General features: G+C 44.5%; 2 protein-coding genes across 2 annotated transcripts; both read right to left on the reverse strand.

Moving 5' to 3' along the window:
- Positions 1-1,477: 1,477 nt before the first annotated feature.
- RPL27 (ribosomal protein L27) lies at positions 1,478-5,729 on the reverse strand. The gene is made up of 5 exons (XM_072111790.1): positions 5,670-5,729; positions 4,518-4,600; positions 4,265-4,434; positions 2,410-2,520; positions 1,478-1,571 (listed from the first exon to the last, which is right to left on the reverse strand). The coding sequence occupies exons 2-5, from the start codon at positions 4,596-4,598 to the stop codon at positions 1,523-1,525; spliced, it is 411 nt and encodes a 136-aa protein (XP_071967891.1). The 5' UTR covers positions 4,599-4,600; positions 5,670-5,729; the 3' UTR covers positions 1,478-1,522.
- Positions 5,730-10,394: 4,665 nt separating this feature from the next.
- Positions 10,395-20,406, reverse strand: RUNDC1 (RUN domain containing 1). The gene is made up of 5 exons (XM_072111792.1): positions 19,875-20,406; positions 17,609-17,767; positions 16,907-17,105; positions 14,931-15,014; positions 10,395-14,263 (listed from the first exon to the last, which is right to left on the reverse strand). Exons 1-5 carry the CDS (start codon positions 20,268-20,270, stop codon positions 13,398-13,400), a joined length of 1,704 nt encoding a protein of 567 aa, XP_071967893.1. The 5' UTR covers positions 20,271-20,406; the 3' UTR covers positions 10,395-13,397.
- Positions 20,407-20,482: the final 76 nt, after the last annotated feature.

Below are 20,482 nucleotides of genomic sequence, written 5' to 3' on the forward strand. Positions count from 1 at the left end.
AGAAGTCAACCAATCCTGCTCCATATCAGGGGGTATACTTACAAGAAGGGATCTGGTGCAGTCAACTATCTAGGTCAGTGGTAGAAAACCTAAGGCACAGGTGCTACTCGGGCCTCTGTGTGGACCCACACAAGAACTTAAGACAACCTCCTGCATTTCCAAGCAGCCCAGGCAAAGTCAAACATGGCTGCCCAAGACTGCAGGAGCAAGGTCTGGACACAGCCGGGTCATCATTCCAGCACCTGCAGGCCACAACTATGTTTAGGAGGACCCAAGGGATGCTACAACAATTTGAAATTCCCTTTTTGCAACTATTGTTCATTGGCTCATTTCGACGACAGCTATTGTGGCCGTGATCTGGTCTTTGGTTCCCGATTCAGTGAACACTCACAACACCGTATCTCACCACACTAACCAAGTCAGGCAGCCACACTGCAAAATATAGGACTTGTCCTATATCTTGGCAGATTTCCGGCAGTCCCCCTCCAGGCGAGCACAGCGCCATCTGAAAGCACCCTTAGAAGTTTCAATTATATAAAGGAAAGTGTCAACACAGCATTTCAAATGGTAACTATGTGGGTTTTGTTTGTAGTTTGGGCACTGGGTCTCTGAAGGCTTACAAGTGCCGATCTAGGCAAGGAACTCCAAGTGTACAATTCTCTTTGTGGTGCTTGTTGTAAAAGGCTAAGGCTACATTCAGGCGATGTATGCCCACCGTACCGTAGCACGGCGGGTATACATCGCCACTGCAGAGAGGAGCAGGGGATAAGCACAGCTCACCCCCGCCCCTATCCATAGGCATATACAACACACGGCGCCGTATCATGTACAAACATAGGACATGTCCTAGGGGCTATGGAGCAGTACGGTGCCGCATGTGTGCTGCACCATACCGCTCCCATACATTCCGGTGAGCCCATAGAAGTGTATGGGAGACGTATATCAGCCGTATGTACGTCCCCCATACATGTGTGAATGTAGCCTAAAGTAGAGGGAAACTGTCCAGCTGTATCAGGCACCTGATTGCTTGACAAACTTTGTTTCCAGTAGAGTAAATCCTTTGATACAAGTCTATGCTGCAGGTGTAAGGAGACTATAGCTCATTAAAAGGACATCTGCCACCAGGATGAAGGATTGTAAAGCAAGCACACTGACATAATGGTGTGTGCCCCGTGTGGCAGGATCTGCTCTTTAATCTTTTATGCCCTTGTTTAAGAAAAAAAAAAATTCTTTAAAACATATGCAAAGGAGCCTGAGGGTAAGGAGCTTAAAAAAAAGAACAAATCCTGACAGAGGGCACAAACCAGTTTGCCAGTGCTTTGTTTACAATCCTTTATCCTGGTGGTTGCCAAACAAATATCCCTGCACACAGCAGATATGTACAAGACGATAGACTGCAGCAATGGATGCAAGACAAGGCTAGATCACAAATATCTATTTCCTTGACAAATTATTTTTAACAAAAGAACCAAATGAGTAGGTTTTTTCATAAACTTTAATGTTGGACCAAACGAACAGTGATTTAGAACCGCAGCTTCTGGAAGAACCACTTGTTTTTGCCAGTCTTGTACCTGCAAAATAAAGAACAAAAATACTTAAATCTAGTAACATCATAAAAGGAAATAAAGAGAACTAATCCTAAAAAAGTTATCCATTTACAAAATGTTTTGACCCATGCGAGAGGTTCTTGTAGCTTAGAACACATGGTTTGCAGAAATAAGGGTGGATTTAGTGCAGTGTCAGTCTGGCCACACTGCCAGGGATGGGACCAGTGGATGATACACGGAGTTACATCCCCAGCAGTGTGGTCAGTCTGACACAGCACCTTTCATGTTCCCTAATCAAGGAATGATCACCGACAGCGATTCTGCCCTTTAGACCAGGAAAACCATGAAAAATAGTTTTTTTGAGGACCCATGGACATCCAGCATGTCTATTTTGGGTAGATCTGTGTTTTACAAAATTGAAGTTTAGATTTTCTGCTTCAACAAATCAAAAATTGTTCTGGAAGCAACCGGCTGCTTTAGAGACTGATCAGCTCATTGTTTTTTACCGTATAGCGAAATGACCCTGTTGCCAAGGCTTGCTCCTGCCTGCATGTTTTTTTCGCTTGAATAAAGGACGTTACACTTTTCTATCAAGTGGGAGAGTGGCGTCACTTTTTTCTATGCTCTTAGAAACCCAACAGAACATTAGCCCAAGCTCAGTTGCCAACTAACAAGTTTGTTACGCATGCTGGAATCACATGACATGAGCATACATACAACTGTGGAACTGAACTCTGAATGTAGAACTGCTGAACTGAGATGCAGTCAGTTCTACAATCTATATTCAGAGTTTGTCTGAACAAAAGCAGAACAAAACAATGCACGGTATACACATTTTTTGCTTTGACCATGATATACCTACCTCTCCTCAAACTTTACTTTGGCCTCCCTCCTGGCTTTGCGCTTGAGAGCTGGGTCCCTGAAGACATCCTTGTTCACCACAGCCTTGTCAAGAGGGATGTCAACGGAGTATCTGCAACAAAGCAAATTTCACATTTAAAACTGGTACATGAGCTTTAAAGGCATTTGATGTGTTCATGTAGCAAGTCGCATGTTATCAGGGCATTTCAGAACTAAGCTGTGACAACTGCCAGAAATATTCTGCTTATAAAGGTGAAAGCGCATGGTTTTACAGAGATAAAATTCCTCATAAACCTCTTACAGGGGCAACATGACTATCCATCCCAACACTGCCATTTAAAGGGGTTTTCCCACAAAGCTTGGCGATCTCCGTCAGTTCCATAGAGATCAGCAGAACAGAACAGACTGCTCCATTAGTCTAAGGAGCACCGAGACCCCCAATGATCAGCAAGTTAGGCCCTATCCATGGGATAGGGCCTAACATTCCTTCGTGGGAAAACCCCTTTATTAGAGAATCCTAAATATTTACTATCCCTCAGGGCGCAACAACCTGGAGAGGATCATATAGAGATACATAACAGGAAGATTTATACATCTGTGTACTGGATCCATTTTAGATTTTAACTTCCAGATACTTAAAATACTGACACTAATACCGATGAGTGAATCTTGCCTTTAACCAAGTACCAGCATTTAATCTCTACCAACAAAAATATAAGATTTCAGCAAGGAAAAAGAAATCCTCTATAGGAATGTGAATATTGATCCCCACATCAAAAAAAAAACCCCTAAAAACTCTGCTGTTAAGTAAAAGCCAAATACACATTCTCCAGAATTAAGCAGTAGCTGTCCAGGATTGTGGTGTTAGAGTGGAAGTGATTGCCTCATACAGTCTGCAAGGGATAGCTCAGCCAAACACTATCCCTTACCAGTCACGTATGGCGGCTAATTCCAAGGTTTGACTACTGTCATCGCTTCTGCCTGACAGAAGCAAAGGCTTTAGGGCCAAAGAGCCACCAATTGAACCAGGGGAGACGAGTAGCTTTATTTAAATTTTTTTTTAACTAAAGGTTCACATAAGTTTGGCAGTGACCATTGGGCTATTTCCTGCAGATTTTAACTGTTTCAATGGGTTTAAAGTTACAGCATGAGATTCTACATCTCAATCTTTGCTGATCAATGGGACACACCCAATGGATCACAAGAACCAGGGTCAGATATACCCCCTTTATACCGCAAGATGACTGGAGTGGCCGGAGGCGGATGCACGGGCTGACCCGTTTATCTCTATGGCCGGCGGCACACGTGGCATTTCGTACCCGTTTTTAAGCAGTCCATTAAAAACTGCATGCGTTTTTTGAAAACGCATCCGTTTTTAAACAGTTCCTTAAAACGGCCCAAAAACGGGTTCAAAACGCCACGTGTGCCACTGGCCTATGGAGCTGACAGATTGTAGAGTACAACAATATCATCACTGAGACACCCAGCGATTGCTTTGTGGGAAAACCCCTTCAATGCATTTCACCTGTAAAAACCAAACTGCATCAACCACAGCTTCTGAATAACAGGTAAAAGGAAGTCAATGGTTGCCGTATGATATGCAGTATCACTTTTCTGCCGCAAACCCTACAGATCTGCTGCAAACTTGCAAGGAAGATTGCCAATCTGCAGTTCATCTCAAAGCACTGTTTTCCACATACTGTACAGAAAATCAGCTGTGAATGCCAACCTTGTCCATTAACCTACCTGAAAACGCAAGTGAACCATAAGGCACTGTACAAGACAAGGGGATGGAGTATGGAAGGTAGTAGGTTCAATAAACCTGTATACACAGCTGTTCACCCACTGGCACTCACCTGGTTGGCATGAGGTGGTTGTAGTTGTACACCTTCACAAATGACTTGATCTTGGATCGCTTGGCAAGCCTCTTCTTGCCCATAGTGGCAGTCACCTTACGTGGATAGCGGTCAATACCAGCGACCAGGGCGTGACTGTACTGACGATCTGAGGTGCCGTCATCAATGTTCTGCAAAAAGGAAACATTTTGCACCATGAGATGAAGTCAAGTAATTTAGACCTAAATACCCTTGAACTCCGCCGGAGACATACCTTTACAATGACAGCTTTGCGGCCGGCGTAGCGTCCTGCCAGAACAAGGACGACTTTCCCTGGTTTCATAAACTTGCCCATCTCTGCAGAAGAGAAGCTCATATTAATAAGAATAAGATTACACTGATAACAGGTTACAAAGCATCATCCATGCAGCACAGGGAAAGCAAATCTGAACCACCTGGGACAGACAGCAGGATTGCACAGAGAGCTGGTATCCGCACTGGCTTTATGCCACTAATTTCCTGATGTAGAGGGTCAGGGTTCAACCCCTGCATCGCAAGTGTAATACACAATAGCGGACCGTTGGGACACTAAGCCTGCAGCATGAGGTTACCATATATCCCTACAGCAAACCAATGGGATTTGCAAAACAATTGTGTATCTGCTTAGGTTGTGGGTTACTACTTTGATTTTTTTTTTGCAATGCACAGGAAAAAAATTGGTGGCAAATTGCCCCAAAACAACAGATCAGAGAAAACACGTTTTTGTTTAGTCCTTACTAGCTGAACAATCCATAAGACATGTAATCTGACAGGCAAGTCACTGTTATGCACCCAGACACTTAGCTTTAATAAATGTTCCCCCTGACAACTTGCTGATGACCATTTAAATAAAACTTTCCCCCTGACAACCTGCTTATGCCCATGCTCTAGTGCTGGTCCTCCAAGGTGTCAGATGGAACACATGGGAGCAGACAGTACACAGTAGGGGCATAAGGAAACATGAGTAATACATGGTACTTTCTCCATAATCTAATATTTTAGGGGGGTCTGAGATGGCAGCACAGTAACTCACACACACTAATAGACTACACGCAGGGAGGCACAGGCCACCACACTGTGGCGGTAACGAAGGATACACCCCATGTACACAGCGCTGTAGGAGGGGGACACAAGGGGCAGTGCAAGGCCAGGAGCCCCGGCTGCACATAGCAGGATGGGAGGCTTCCCCACCACTGACACATATAAGGAGCCGGCCTGGGCCTGACACTACCCGGCCACTAGAGGGTAAAGCACGGGGCCCACATCCCAAATATCCGCCCGGTAACAGAGAGCGAGTGCTTCCCGGTGACACGCGGCGGCTACAGAGCGCTACAGCGAGGGGACACGGCGGATGGAGAAGGATTACACACAGAGCCCATCTACTCACTCGCTCCAGCTCAATGGCCGCCCTGAAAAGAAAGGAAGTAATTACGGCTCCGCTCACCTTTCACGACGCGGCGCTGGTGACGTACTTCCGCCCGGAGTGTCCGTGCGTTCTATACTGCGGGAGACTCTTCTCTATGGTGCAGGAGGACCGCTCTGCTTCTACCACTGAACTGTACAGTAGCCCAAATCCTCCAAATAGGGGAACAGCGCTCCAGAATGTATTCACACGTATTTTACATGTAAATTTATGACTACTTAATGACTGCTTGGAGTCAGACATTAACCCCTTAAGGACGGAGGGTTTTCCGGCTCATTTCTCGCTCTCCAACTTCAAAAATCCATAACTTTTTCATTTTTACGTGTACAGACCTGTGTGAGGGCTTATTTTGTGCGTAACAAATTTTACTTTCCCGTAATGTTATTTATTTTAACATGCCGTGTACTGCGAAGCTGAAAAAAAATTCCAAATGTGGAAAAATTGAAAAAAAACCGCACGTGCGTCACGTTCTTGTGGGCTCAGTTTTTACGACTTTCACTCTTCGCTCCAAATAACACGCCTACTTTATTCTTTGGTTCGGTGCGATCGCGGTGATACCAAATTTATATAGGTTTTATTGTGTTTTAATACATTTTCAAAAATTAAACGAATGTGTACAAAAAAGAAAAAAAAATTTTTGCCATCTTCTGACGCTAATAACTTTTTCATACTTTGGCGCACGGAAATGTGTGAGGGGTCATTTTTTGCGAAATGAGGCAACGTTTTCATTGCTACCATTTTGAGGTCTGTGCGACATTTTGATCATTTTTTATTTCACTTTTTATGTTATGTAAAAAGGTGTAAAAGTCGCATTTCGGACATTTGGGCGCCATTTCCCGCCTCGGAGGTCACCGCCGGCCGTAACCGTTTTTATATTTTGATAGATCGGGCATTTTGGGACGCGGCGATACCTAATATGTCTGTGATTTTTACTGTTTGTTATGTTTTATATCCGTTCTAGGGAAAGGGGGTGATTTGAACTTTTAATATTTTATTAATTTTTTTTATTTTTTAAACTTTTTTTTTTCTTTTTTTTTTCACTATTTTTTAGACCATCTAGGGTACAATAACCCTAGATGATCAGATCGCTCCTACCATATACTGCAATACTACAGTATTGCAATATATGGCGTTTTTGCAGGTCTTACATTACAATGAGCCACTGGCTCATTGTAATGAACCTGCATAAACCATGTAGCCTCGTGTCAAGAGAAGACCCGAGGCTACCATGGTAACCGATCGCCGCCCCCCGATGACGTTCGGGGGCGTGGCGATCGAAAAAAAGATGGCGGCGCCCGCGCGCCGCCGTCTTTTAAACGCCGCCCGCGACTTTGCGGGCGGCGTTTAGAGGGTTAATAGCCGCGATCGGTGCAAGCACCGACCGCGGTTATTAGCGGTGGGGGTTTTGTGCAAAATGCAAAAACCCCCACCTCTGTATGAAGAGGACTCAGCCCGTGAGCCCTCTTCATACTTCCCTTATACCTCGTTAAGGGGTTAATGGACATTTACCATTAGTCTGACTGATAGTCTGACTGATACCATTAGTCTGACCCCCCCCCCCCCTCCCACTTGCGTTTTGGATGCGTTTAAAAACGCTACAAAAACACCATGTGGGAAGGCGTTACTTGAGTGCCTTTATGTGCGCCAGAACTGTCAAAGGCCCACCGGCTCCTGCCCCAAGATCTCACACCACGCACTCTCCGAGCCCCGGCTCCCTGTCGTCACGCCTGTAAGGATATATTCACATAGGACTACACAATGACCTTGACATTTAGGAAATTGTGTGTTCTTTAAGGCGGTGGGGACACCTTCACTAGCAGTCCGTTCATCCGCAGTCCGCATGCGTTTCCCTGGAAACGCATAGAGATCGGCCGAGGCCCACCCCCTGTGCGCTAGGGACGCGTTATGAGCGTACTGCTAGCGGAACGTGTGACCGCGGCCTAATTTTGATTTTCAGTCTACCTTGATAATTTTGTCAAACTAAAGGGATTGTCCCATCGCAGCCCTATCCACAGAATAGTGCCTATATTTACCGATCAGCAAGATAGTTACTGCCCTGTGGATAGGGCCTAACCTGCTACAATGAGACAACCCTTTAAATCTTCTGGCAGTCACCAAGTAGATGCATACAAGAGCTCCCACAGTCTCAAATGAACACAATGATGTCTGGACAATTTTTTTTTTTGCTGCATGAAATACATATTCCCAACACAGATCCAGACATAGTACATGTAACTGGAACATGACTATATTTACTTTAAACCAGTGCCCACACATACACCTATGTTACATATACCTATCTTTGGACCCATGATATGGGAAATGCAGTGTAAACTTCGACCTCCTAAGAGGGGTTGTTTAAAGAAAACCTACCATGAGGAATCTACCACCAGACGTAGATGTGATGGTAGATTCCTCCTGCCTCTGCCCTAATCTGTAATTGAGGCCGAGGTCAGACGTACCGCTAGGGGTCCGTGTACGTGTGACCGCAGCCTTAATAATCCTGGAACCCAACCTAATTTGTTAATTTACCTATTACTAAAATAAAGTATTTAACTGCATAGGCTACTGGGTTATGGAATGGCTTTAGCTCCCAGTGCCTGCCCAGACTAGTACATGCCCCAGTAGCCTCTGCAGTTAAAGTTTAATTGTAAAGTTATAATGATTTTAACAAATTATTATAAGTGATACCCTCTTTAAAAACAAACAGTATGATGCCTACTTTGTGCTGCTTGTCCTTTTCTTTCCAAAGTTATGGCATTTTCTGTTCTGAAAGTGTTTGACAAACAGAAAAAACTTTCTCACCAGAGGTGAAGTGGGCGGAGACTAATGTCTGTCAGTCTATGCCAGTGGTGGCGAACCTATGGCACGGGTGCCTGAGGCGGCACTCTGAGCCCTCTCTGTGGGCACCCGGGCCATCACCCCAGAATGAAGTTCACCAGACAGGGCTCAAAGAATTTTCCTGTAGAATCTTCCTACAATGATAGATGAATTTGCCCTCCTCTTTTCAATTGCGTCGGTACCGTTATCAGGCTGGACAATTGAAAGTTGTCAAAGAACAAGAGGAAATGAATTACTGCTTAAATTTCTGTGCTGGCGCTTTGCAATAAATAAGTGGCTTTTGGTTGAAGTTTGGGCACTCAGGCTCTAAAAGGTTTGCCATCACTGGTCTATGCCTTCAGGCTGAGGCCAGTTAGCTTGCCTACAGATTCCACAATGCCTTGTGTTCCCTCTCAAAGTAATTTAGCAGTCAGGGCCGGGGCCAGCACTGGGCATACCTGGGCAAGTGCCGGAGCCCAGAGCTGCCGGGGAGCCCACATAAGGCTGTATATAAGGAATCCATAGGGTGTGAGGGCAGCTTATAGAAAATCATTATAGAGGCTGTTTGGGGTGATAAAGTAGAGAACAGGAGACTGTTAGTTTATGAATTTTTAATGCCGCCACATGAGTTCACTGCAAAGGGGCTCTGCCGTCCAGGGGCCTACTGATACCTGGAGCAGACCCTGTTAGCAGTAAATTCATTTAGTTTCCCACAAGTAAATCCACTGAACACTGCACATACAAGATGTATATGGTGAGCTTCCAGCACATGGAGGAGCAGGGAACATGTAATAAGTGGGAGAAATCATTAGTAAACGAGTTACATAAAGTCTATAGCCTTTCTGCGTGAACACTAAGGGTTAAGAGCTTATCTGCACAGAGTACAAAGTGCCAAATACAAGGCGGGGGAAGGGGAGCAGCATGAGATACAGAGAGAGAGAGAGAGAGAGAGAGAGACAAAGTTCTGTAGAATCACACACTCGGATAGATGGAATGATAGGGAATAGGGGAGATCTTGTACCTCACTCTTCTGTACAGGAGATATCTGTACCCATAGTCTTGAACACATCCAGCTCTGCTACATACAGAGAGCTCTGTCACATGACCTACTCCTTTGTGAGCAGCCCCTCCCCTTTCCTAAAGTTTATTATACTACTAACTCCAGGCTTATCAGCACAGGCAGAGGAAGCAGCTATTGCAGCAATGAGCTAATCGGAGGGGTATAGCAAAGAAACAGCTGGATTTAGGGAACAGAGATAATATGCAAAGTTGTTTTACATCACAAGAGCTTTTGATTTGTGTAAAAAAAAAAAAAAAAAAAAAAAAAAACTTTACCATTAATCTTTAGTTTACATATTACTAAATAAAGTTTTAAACAAGTTAGGTTAGGTTCCAGGATTATTAAATTACAGATTAGGACAGATGCAGACAGGAGAATCTACCATCACATCTACTTCTGATGATATGATAGATTCCTCATGGTAAGTTTCCTTTAAGAGAAGAATATCACTCTACATTGCATTTTGAAACACAATTTAATAGCGGTGGAGAGGAGATTTGCCCAATTGCATAATGTTAACATTGCGTTGACGCCACAATTTGTGAATACAACATTAACGCACTGTTAACACAATGTGTTTACATTATGTTAACATGTAAATAATTTAATTAAGCAAATCTTCACTCCATAGCTGTTGAATTGCATCTCAAAACACAATGTACACGCCACGTGTGCCCTTAACCTCTGGAGGATAATCTCATCACCCAATAACAATAGACCAATTCATTTTAGCTCATCCCAAACCCATGTAATATCTTCAGAACTTTGTACTTTATTTTATAGAAAAAAAAAAGCGCTTTTCACAGACATCTTTGAAAACTAGCAGCATTTTATTTTCCAGGAGATGATCAATTTTCACCACATCTACATAAATATAAGCATTTTATACAGACCCACAAAAGACACTGCGGCAGCACATATCCCATACATAAAGGAATTTACCTCTTATCCACATTTATACAGCGGATTCTTAGAGATGGGTTCACGTGGTCCACACTCATACAATGAGAATTCAGGCCAATGTGATTTATATGACGTAAAAGCAATCAAGTGCTTTATCACATCGCACGCAACGTCGTCTCATTCACACTACACAGATACTGGATGTGGATTGTTACACACTTACATTGTTACTATTCACCGAAGAGTGCAGTATATCCAAAATATAGTACAATTCATTTTACATTACAGTGAACTTCCCTTTGGGGGCAAAATATCCACAGTAAAATATGTAAGATATATAATGTGCACAGTACATTAGATATCCTCTCCATGCAGCTCCAGATATTTTGTAGTAACTGGATACATATCTTTGTATAGGAGGATTCTCATTGTATAGTCTTATGTCATACTACTTGGGATGCTTATACCAACGTAAGAAAGGTCCACCACTTAGGGTCTGTGAATAAGAGGGTTTGGTAATCCAACTACAAAGTGTCATCTTGCACAGTGAAAGGAGATGTGATGTAGACTACCACAGTCGCTGCCTCAGAATTTTAGGAAAAAATAAAAATTCGGAATGTTATTAACACTGTGCCCCACTTTAGGGACACCTGGCGTTCCCATCTTGCAGGTTTTTTTAAATAGTCTACAATGTTTGGTTAAGCACCGCATCCGCTTTACTGCATAACCGAGCACAGCACCGTACATTTTGTAGTGGCTGTGGTTAGTATTGCAGCCCAGCCACTTCCAACAGGATAAGGCCCCCTGCACAAGACAAGTGCAGTTTCATGGGCCGCAAACAACGGTCCCATGTGACAATGGTGAGTGAACTCTGCTCACGCACCAATGACAAAGACTGGAATCCACTGCCATGTGCAAGAGCCCAAAGAAGTGAATGGGAATGTGTGCCAGCTGCCGAAACAACTGCTAGCACACGTCCAAAATCCACGTTTGCCTGCGTGAGAGCCAAGACTAAGACCGCATCTGCAATGCAAATAGGTAATCGCAGCAGGAGTCTATGCGTTGCGTTTTGAAACACAAACCCCACGTGTGAACGCGGCCTATAGCCTGTGAAGCAGAAGGAAGTGGCTCTCAGCAGAACAGTTTGATGGATGTGCCGGTATGTGAAACCCACATTTCAACATTTTACTCCCAGAAAACCCTATTTATTCTGACATTGGTGGCATTCTCATCTTCGTATCCCCACCTCATTACCTCTTGATTTTCTGTAGTAATGATTATATATTCCAGAGTATTACAGTTCAATATGTTATAAAAATAGATTATTATATAATAACCAGCTAAAAGTAAGATACAGACAAGTTTAGGCCACAGGTGTGCAGCTGAATTCCTGTATGACGTTACAGACCACTAACCAAACTGTGTGCTTCAGAAGAGAGAACAAAGATAGGCACAATGGGGGCATAACGTGCCACGTACAATGAAGTCCCTGCCCCTCTGGATACATCAGGAGGGTCCAGCAGGCGGCTGCCCTGGCATAAACTTCTATGCCAAATCGGGAGCCCTTACCAGCAGCCGTTCAAGCTTGATCAGTTGCAGGCTATAGCAAGTGTGCGGGCGCTGGTCAGGAACGCTCTCCACTGGCCAACTCAATCATTGGCGGCACCCCCTTCATACCCATGTGGTCAAAAGGTGAAAAATAATTGCAATTCTGTAATATTACGAGTGTTCCCTGGCACTATCAAATCCTGTTATACCAGTATGACAGTAGCCAGTCCAACACTTTATTAGTGTCCTAAAACTTTGGATATATAAATATAGATCTTTGGTGCTTAACTTGATAAATCTGGTAGAAGCTGCTCTAAGTAATGGAAATAATTCTATTGCTAGAATCAATCCTTTAGGTTTGGGCTCCAGAACAAACCCCATTGAAAGCAACCTTTTAGCTACTGTAAAAGAGTGTGTTTAGTTGGATCTACTTTGTCATAGTGAAATATGGAAGGTGTGATCCTTCATCACTTGGGGACATTACAGTCCCTCAATGGCACTAAAGTGGTCACACTACAGAGGTTTGTGTCCCAATGGTGGTGGCATGATGGCTGTGACCACCCAAAAGCCCAGTGGTACTCAGAAAGCACAAAGGCGCTTTTACTTTACCCATGCGGAGGCAACAGCAGATTGGCACTCAGCTTTCCTTCTCCACAATAGTGATTGGTGGTGGTCATGGCATCATATTTCAGACCACTATGGCATTCCTAGCTTGCACTGTATTCGATCAGCAAACCCTTTAATTAGCAGGAATAGTTCTGGTCTTCATACTCCACGGGGTTGATAGAATACCGGTACTAGTCTATATTTTTCATGGAATGGCCATGATATTAGCGCAACACACAAGTCAGTTCACAGTATACGGATAGCGAGTGACAAATGGAATAGAGATTTAACTTGGCCCCTGAGCTGGAGCTTCCCTTTCCAGTCCAATTACAGTGCTCTAATACAGTATCGACCAATCCGAAGTCTCTTTATAACTCTCTATATAGATACCGCTATGTCAAGTTACGCAGTCACATAGCAGAATACTCTTTAGCCTCTAGTGGCAGTAGTAATGGCAGATCATTAAGACCTGGAACAGAATTTGCAGTAGTTCCATATAATATATACTATATTTAAAATATATAAAACATCAGAAAATAAATTGCCATTTTGTGACCTGATTGATGGAGGACTAGTATTTGTGCTTGGTATCCTGAAGCTTTAGGACCACCTAGACCTAGCATTGCTTGTCCTCCCCCCTTAAAAATGGTGGATAAAGAGAGAGAATTAGAAGCAGATAAAGCCCAGTCCTCTACAGACACCTGAAATGATTGCAATGAGATGTTACAAGGGATAAGCCAAGTCATTAGGTGGCATCAAAAAGCATCCTTTATGTTTTTGAGCTGCCGCACAGCGAGGTCTACGGGCAGGTTGAACTTGATGTTGCTGAGACGGCTGAGAGTGTTCAGGGCGCTTTCAAACCCACTGCTCGCCATGTAACTCCAGGGTTGGTAATGGGACTGTATCAACACCCCCGACTTACAAATGAGGTTGAGCCAGGATACCAGACGCTGCTCATTAAGCGCCATGCAGACCAGCGCCTTGAACTCAGAGTCCGCACCCCGCTTGAAGGGGTCATGTTCTGTCAAGACAGTATGAATGGCGGAGAGGAGGCTCTGCTTTGGGGTCACCTTCTGACTCCCTGAGATAGGGAGGGAAAACGATTCGGAAAGCTTACGTGCAGGAGATTCGACAAACGCCTTTCCATTCTTCTCATTGTAGTATTTTACAAAAAGTTCCCAGGGGTGCATAGAAGGGGGTGAGGCAGTGAAGACAGGGATCAGGCAAGCAATAGGTGCTAACACCAAACTCATTCCTTGAGATGTAGCATAAAGACCATGTGACATGAGGTCCCGTATGGCAATAGCCAGCTCCTTCCTCACAGCCACCGTCAGGTCATCTTTACCTCCTAGGACAACCTCCTGCATAGTGGCATAGCTGATGACGTGATCCGCCGGCTGCTGCCGTAGTGCCAACTGCTTCACCTTCTCCACAGAGGTTTCTAACTTCTTAAGAAGTGGTGTAAAGTCTCTATTACTTTCATCTTGGTTCCAAAGGTTTTGAGGAACACGACTTGCACCACAGCCGAATTGACTCACAGCGAAGATCTGCAGGACGGCCAGGGCCCGACGTAATAAATGGAGTCCAGTCTCTCGGATCTGTTTTGCTTGTTCTGGATTCACTGATAAAAGAGAAGACATATAATACTTGTAAGGTTCACACAACAGGTACAACAGACCAGAGGTACCAAAAGACTTCACATGACATGAAGGAGATCTGCTCATTCTCTAAGGAAAGGTTTTATTTTGTAATACATACATTACCACTGCTTATCCCACACTCAGAACTCAATTATCATAATCCCATTAAAGGGTTAGTCGGACGAGGGCACGCAGCTACGTGGAGCTGCGCGCCGAAGATTTTTTGGGTAGGAGGAACAGAGAGACTACTGGGACGTGGATTGGCCACCCCTTGTAACCTCAACTGCGGCTACTCCACGCCCCAGTAGCCACATAACAAAATTTACATAGTCGGCTAATAAAAGTTATCAAAAAAGTGCTGGGACGTCAGGATTAGTCCTTAAAAGGGCCATCCTCACGTCCTATTGATCCATCTACCACCCGATCTACCTTTATAGGTAGATTTGTGGTGGTAGGTTCCCCTTAATCCCTACAGGACAGAGGTCCTAGCCTCTAACAAAAGACAGAAAAGCCAAAATAAGCAAAACATGACCCCCTACACAGCTCACAGTTACAGGGTGTAACGTTTTGGCTATAGAAAGAAATTTTTGTAAAGTTTTTTTTTCTTAAAGGCATTATACCAATGTTAAAGTAGAACAGTTTGCTCACCATTGCCCCTTGCATTTGGGCCAGAACTTGGGATGCCGCCTGTTGCTCCGCTGAGAAGACTTTCAGCTGGACTGCCAATTTCATCTATGTAAAAGAAAATTACATTTACTTATCAACGAGTACAGAAAAAAATTCAGATTCTTCGTTCACAGTCAGTCATAGAGGGCCTGGGGTGTTCCACCCAAACTTATCTGATATCAAACTACGTCTTGAAGGGTAAGCTATTAGTATGTTTTGCCTGGAAAACCCCTTTAAGCATTCACTCGTTGTCTTGGATACAGCAGTCCTGAGTCACACTGTGGCTATCAAAGCATCTTAAAAATAAATATGAACAGCCCTGCGTCCATATGTAATAAAGCTCCACCCAGCGACATATTAAACCTACGTTAATCACTAACCCTTTCACTGCCCTGGTGAGGTTCTCTCCTTAGGACATAATTACATAATACATGTATCTATGTAAAATAATGGCACGGATAAAAATATGAAACTTTAAACTGCAGGGAAAGTGAAGACTTCCTCAACATCCAGAGACTCCCTTTTACAGCCTGATAATATTCTAAGTTTAAAGGGGTAGTCCAGCCCACCACACATCAAAGAACGGGGGTCTGTTATACCCCCCCAAAAAAAATGTTTGGTGGCTTAGCTATTTCCGCTAGTTCCATAGAGGTGGCCATCAGCGCTAGCAGCACGTGTGACCAGCTGCTTTGTTCATTTGGCGATATAATTAATTTTCGTGATCTGTGTCACCCCCTCATCCTCATAGACTGTAAGCTCGTGTCACCCCATAATCCTCATAGACTGTAAGCTCTTGTGTCACCCCATAATCCTCATAGACTGTAAGCTCTTGTGTCACCCCCTCATCCTCATAGACTGTAAGCTCTTGTGTCACCCCCTTATCCTCATAGACTGTAAGCTCTTGTGTCACCCCATAATCTTCATAGACTGTAAGCTCTTGTGTCACCCCCTTATCCTCATAGACTGTAAGCTCTTGTGTCACCCCCTCATCCTCATAGACTGTAAGCTCTTGCGTCACCCCCTCATCCTCATAGACTGTAAGCTCTTGTGTCTCCCCCTCATCCTCATAGACTGTAAGCTCTTGTGTCACCCCCTTATCCTCATAGACTGTAAGCTCTTGTGTCACCCCATAATCTTCATAGACTGTAAGCTCTTGTGTCACCCCCTTATCCTCATAGACTGTAAGCTCTTGTGTCACCCCCTCATCCTCATAGACTGTAAGCTCTTGCGTCACCCCCTCATCCTCATAGACTGTAAGCTCTTGTGTCTCCCCCTCATCCTCATAGACTGTAAGCTCTTGTGTCACCCCCTTATCCTCATAGACTGTAAGCTCTTGTGTCACCCCCTCATCCTCATAGACTGTAAGCTCTTGTGTCACCCCCTTATCCTCATAGACTGTAAGCTCTTGTGTCACCCCCTCATCCTCATAGACTGTAAGCTCTTGTGTCACCCCCTCATCCTCATAGACTGTAAGCTCTTGTGTCACCCCCTCATCCTCATAGACTGTAAGCTCTTGTGTCCCCCCTTCATTCAAATGAAATACTACATTATAAAGCGCCACAGAATATGATGCCACTATAGAAATAAAGATTATTATTAAAATTTAGAGTGAAACATACCCTAAAAGCAACATTACAGCAGAAAAAAAAATTATGGGTGTTAAAATCCTTATCAGCCAGATTGTGGATTACAGTAGAGGCAGTCCCCGGGTTATGTACAAGATAGATTCTGTAGGTTTGCTTTTAAGTTGAATTTGTATGCAAGTCAGAACTGTATACTTTATAATTGTAGCTCCAGGCAAAATTTTTTGGGTCTCTATGACAAATGGATTTTAAAAATGTTGGGATGTCATAAGAACCAGAATTAACAATAAATCTTAATTGCAGACAACGTTGATACTGTTACAGCTGTTTATTGTAGCCCAAGGCTTAAGTACAGTAAATTACAAAAGGTCTCACCTTGAATAAATTTGATGAACATCTCAAGGTCTCGGATCTGGGTTTTCAGCTGGTCCACTAGTTGTTCTTTCACCCGTGCGGGATTGACAATCTGAGCGATGGCAGCGTCCACTCTCTGGCGCAGCTCTTCCGGGGACAAGCAGCCGATATCTTCATTTAAATTGACATCCAGTTTCTTTATCAACTCATCGATGATCACCTGTGGGAGGAAGAAGATTTTATACACTGTATGGGGCCACGCCATCAGATACTGAAGAATATATTATATAAAAAGAAATCAACCACTTGAAAATATTGGTTTTTAGGCGTGGTCACTTACAAGGAGATCAAAGATCTTTTCTTTACAAGTCCTAGGAGGCCGTGTTGCAGCAATATACGCTGTTATGCACGCCTCGAGTGCGTGAGCCGGCTCTCCTACAGGGGAATGAGACCGAGGAGGAGGGATGAAGCGTCTATTTACGTTCACTTCTTCCCTCCTCCTTCCTCCCATTCCAATGTAGAAGAGCCGGCACGTGCATGCAAAAAGCGTGTATAATTATGTAATAAGGGAGCGCCAGAGCTCTTCCTGCCTCTCAATGGAGAGGGGAGGGGTGAGGGCAGCTCACCCCCCCCCCCTCCCTCCTCCACCCAGTCTGGGCGAGCACATGGCCGTGTGAATGAGGCCTAAATTTTAGACTTTCTCTTATCTGAGGAGTCACTTACCCGTTGTCTCTCCATGACCATAGACTGGGGGAGAGAGTCATAATTTCCTTCTTGATATGCAAACGTCTCCAAATCATCCAGCTGAGTCTTGAGCTGTACGATGAGTTCTCGCTGCTTCTTCCTTTGTGCTTCAATACGTTCCCTTTTCTCCCATTCACTCTACAGAATAAACACAGCAGAAGGATTGTTATAGGATAAGGCTACGAGCATTGCATTGGTGAGTCTATCACCGCTATATCTGGTGGAAGATGTCCTTTAATGTCCTCAGTGGAATAAGTGACATCGCTGTTCCAACTTGTGTGACCGCAGAGATCACCGATATATACACCAACCAGAGGTGTAAACTACAAGCCGCGGGCCTGTGTCACAGGAGGAAGGGACACTTAGGGGTTTTTATAAGGAAACTTTGTACATGATAAAAATAACAAAAAATGACAAGAAACCTTACACTTACCAGTTCCTGCACGGGGAAGCATGAAATGGAAAAGAAAAGCTTTTATTATTGGCCATCAGTAGACGTACAACTGGTTCTACATGTAGATAACAGAGCCGGGTGTGTTGTTTGTGAAACGTCATTACTCATAGCAGGATTGTGCTGCCAGGAGCCGGCATTTCTCATGTCTGCACACACAATACATAGAGGATAATGCTGTCCGTCACCATATGCTGGAATAAACAGCACTCAGGCAGGACGATTCCTTTAAGCCTGGGTTTCCATGGCACATCAGCCACATGTGGCCAGAATGCTCCTGACATGTGGTGGTCAATGACTGCTTGAATTTGCAAGCAACAAACATCTCCCTGCACAATTGTGTGTTTATAAGTATTGGCGCATTGTAAAAACCAAACCTAATGATCTGTCCTGTCTGGAAACCTCTTCACTCTATCCTGAGCACCAGCGTCAATAGTCCCAATCAAGCAGAGCATGTGGAGGACTCGGTTCCGTTTTACCTGATTTCTATGTATTATTGATTGTTAGCTCTTCTGTCCATGTTCAGTTTACTACCTCAGGTCCAATCACAGTAATACAGGAAGGTCTGGTCCCTGGAGACTCCAGCAGCAGTGGCCCAAGGACTGTTAACCCCTTCCTCCAGGAAATATTTTGGCTTTAATAACTATAAGAAAGTGTTTATATATCAATTGTGATGGTTCCCCAGAATGTCCTGAGCTGCCCCGGCTATTGCATTCAAACACATGGAGACTGTCAGAATCAACTGTACAAGTCCCAGATTTCGGACCCTTACCGAGGTGATGGCTATACTATACGGATAGGCCAGCAATATCATTGTGCTGATAAGATGGATAGCCCCTTTCTTATAACAGCTGGTAACATACAGGTGCAATGACAATTCTAACTGCACTGGAGCGACACTGCTGAAACGTGAAATTCCAGTTTTAGGTGGAGCTTTCCTTGTTGAAGTGAAGAGCGATGACCTGAGTATTTACCTGTGTATACGCTGGGAGAATGTCCTCCAGCTAAGATTTCAGGGAGTGCGGCTGTAGGTATATATATATATATATATATATATATATATATATATATATATATATATATATATATATATATAGTGACCATAGTGGCTTCTGTATAGGGGACCATGCTACAGCAAGACTGGGCCTGGTCAGTTATTCCATATGTTCCCATCATTTTGGTGGGATCACCTGTCGGATCTATTATCTGGACATTTCCTTTATACTAATAATCATCACTTGCCGACTGCAGTGTGATGCCGGCTTTCTAGTATCCACTGCACAATTTTTAATGCAGAATACGGATGGGACTCACATAGAAATATGGCGTGACAAATCCATAGCTCCCACGTTTCATGTGCAGTTACATGTAAATAACGCAATGTGACAGCTCAGGATTTCAGGAGTCAGAACTAACTTTTGCTGAAGTTTGCAAAACTTTTTTTTGCAGATTTTTCTGATTTGTAAATCGAAGGCAAAAAAGATTATAATAACCAAAAGCAAATCCCTGGTGCATCAGTGCAGTGTTAGGATATAGGAGTCCATTCACTGCAGATTTCTTATTGGCTGCATTCACACATGCGTTTTTAAAAATGCATCTTCATGCAGATTTGAGACCCATTGTAAATGCATTGTGTATGCTTTTAAGCAAAAACAAATTTGCTTTCATAGGATGGATTTCAAAATTGCAATGAAAACGCAATGTGTGAATGCGTCCTATAAGAAATCTCCTGTAATCAATGCAGCAGCGTTATCTATCAGCGATCAGGGTGACCGATACGATCCAATCACTCACCGACTCATCCAGGCCGGGCTGTCCGTGCACCCCCAGGGCTCCGTGCACGTAGGGGCAGCCCTTAAAGGCGAAGTCCTCCAGCTCGGCCAGCAGCCGCTCCTTCTCGCCGCCCTCCGCCCGCACGATCTGCTTGAGTCTGAACTGCACCTGAGCGAAGTGCGAGGTGAGGGCGAGCAGGGACGAGTTGAGCAGCTCCTGTTCCTCCTCCAGATGCCGCAGCTTCTCCCCCATCTCCAGGGACACGGAGCCGGAGCGCAGGCGGCCCCCCGCATCCCCGCCGCTGCCCCCGCACTTCAGGCCCGGCCCGTCCTCCTCACCCGCCACCGCCCCGACCGGCGCCCAGCGCTCCCGGGTGAACGGCTCCCCGTCAGACATGGACAGCTCGTCGGCGGACATGGCGATGCGTGTGTCCGTGTCCGGAGCTAGGCCGCCATATTAGAGCCGGGAGTGCTGACGTCAGCTTGACGGCGGTGACATCTGTCTGTTACCATGGAGAAGTGACGCGTAACCTCTTAAAGGGGCCGCGCGCTGGTGACACGTGACGTCACCGCTCTGCACTGCCAGCCGGGCACGGGATAGTTAACCTGCCCGCTGACGTCACAGCTGCC

Source organism: Engystomops pustulosus, chromosome 6 (assembly GCF_040894005.1).
Source record: "Engystomops pustulosus chromosome 6, aEngPut4.maternal, whole genome shotgun sequence".
In the NCBI taxonomy this organism is placed as follows: Eukaryota; Metazoa; Chordata; class Amphibia; order Anura; family Leptodactylidae; genus Engystomops; species Engystomops pustulosus.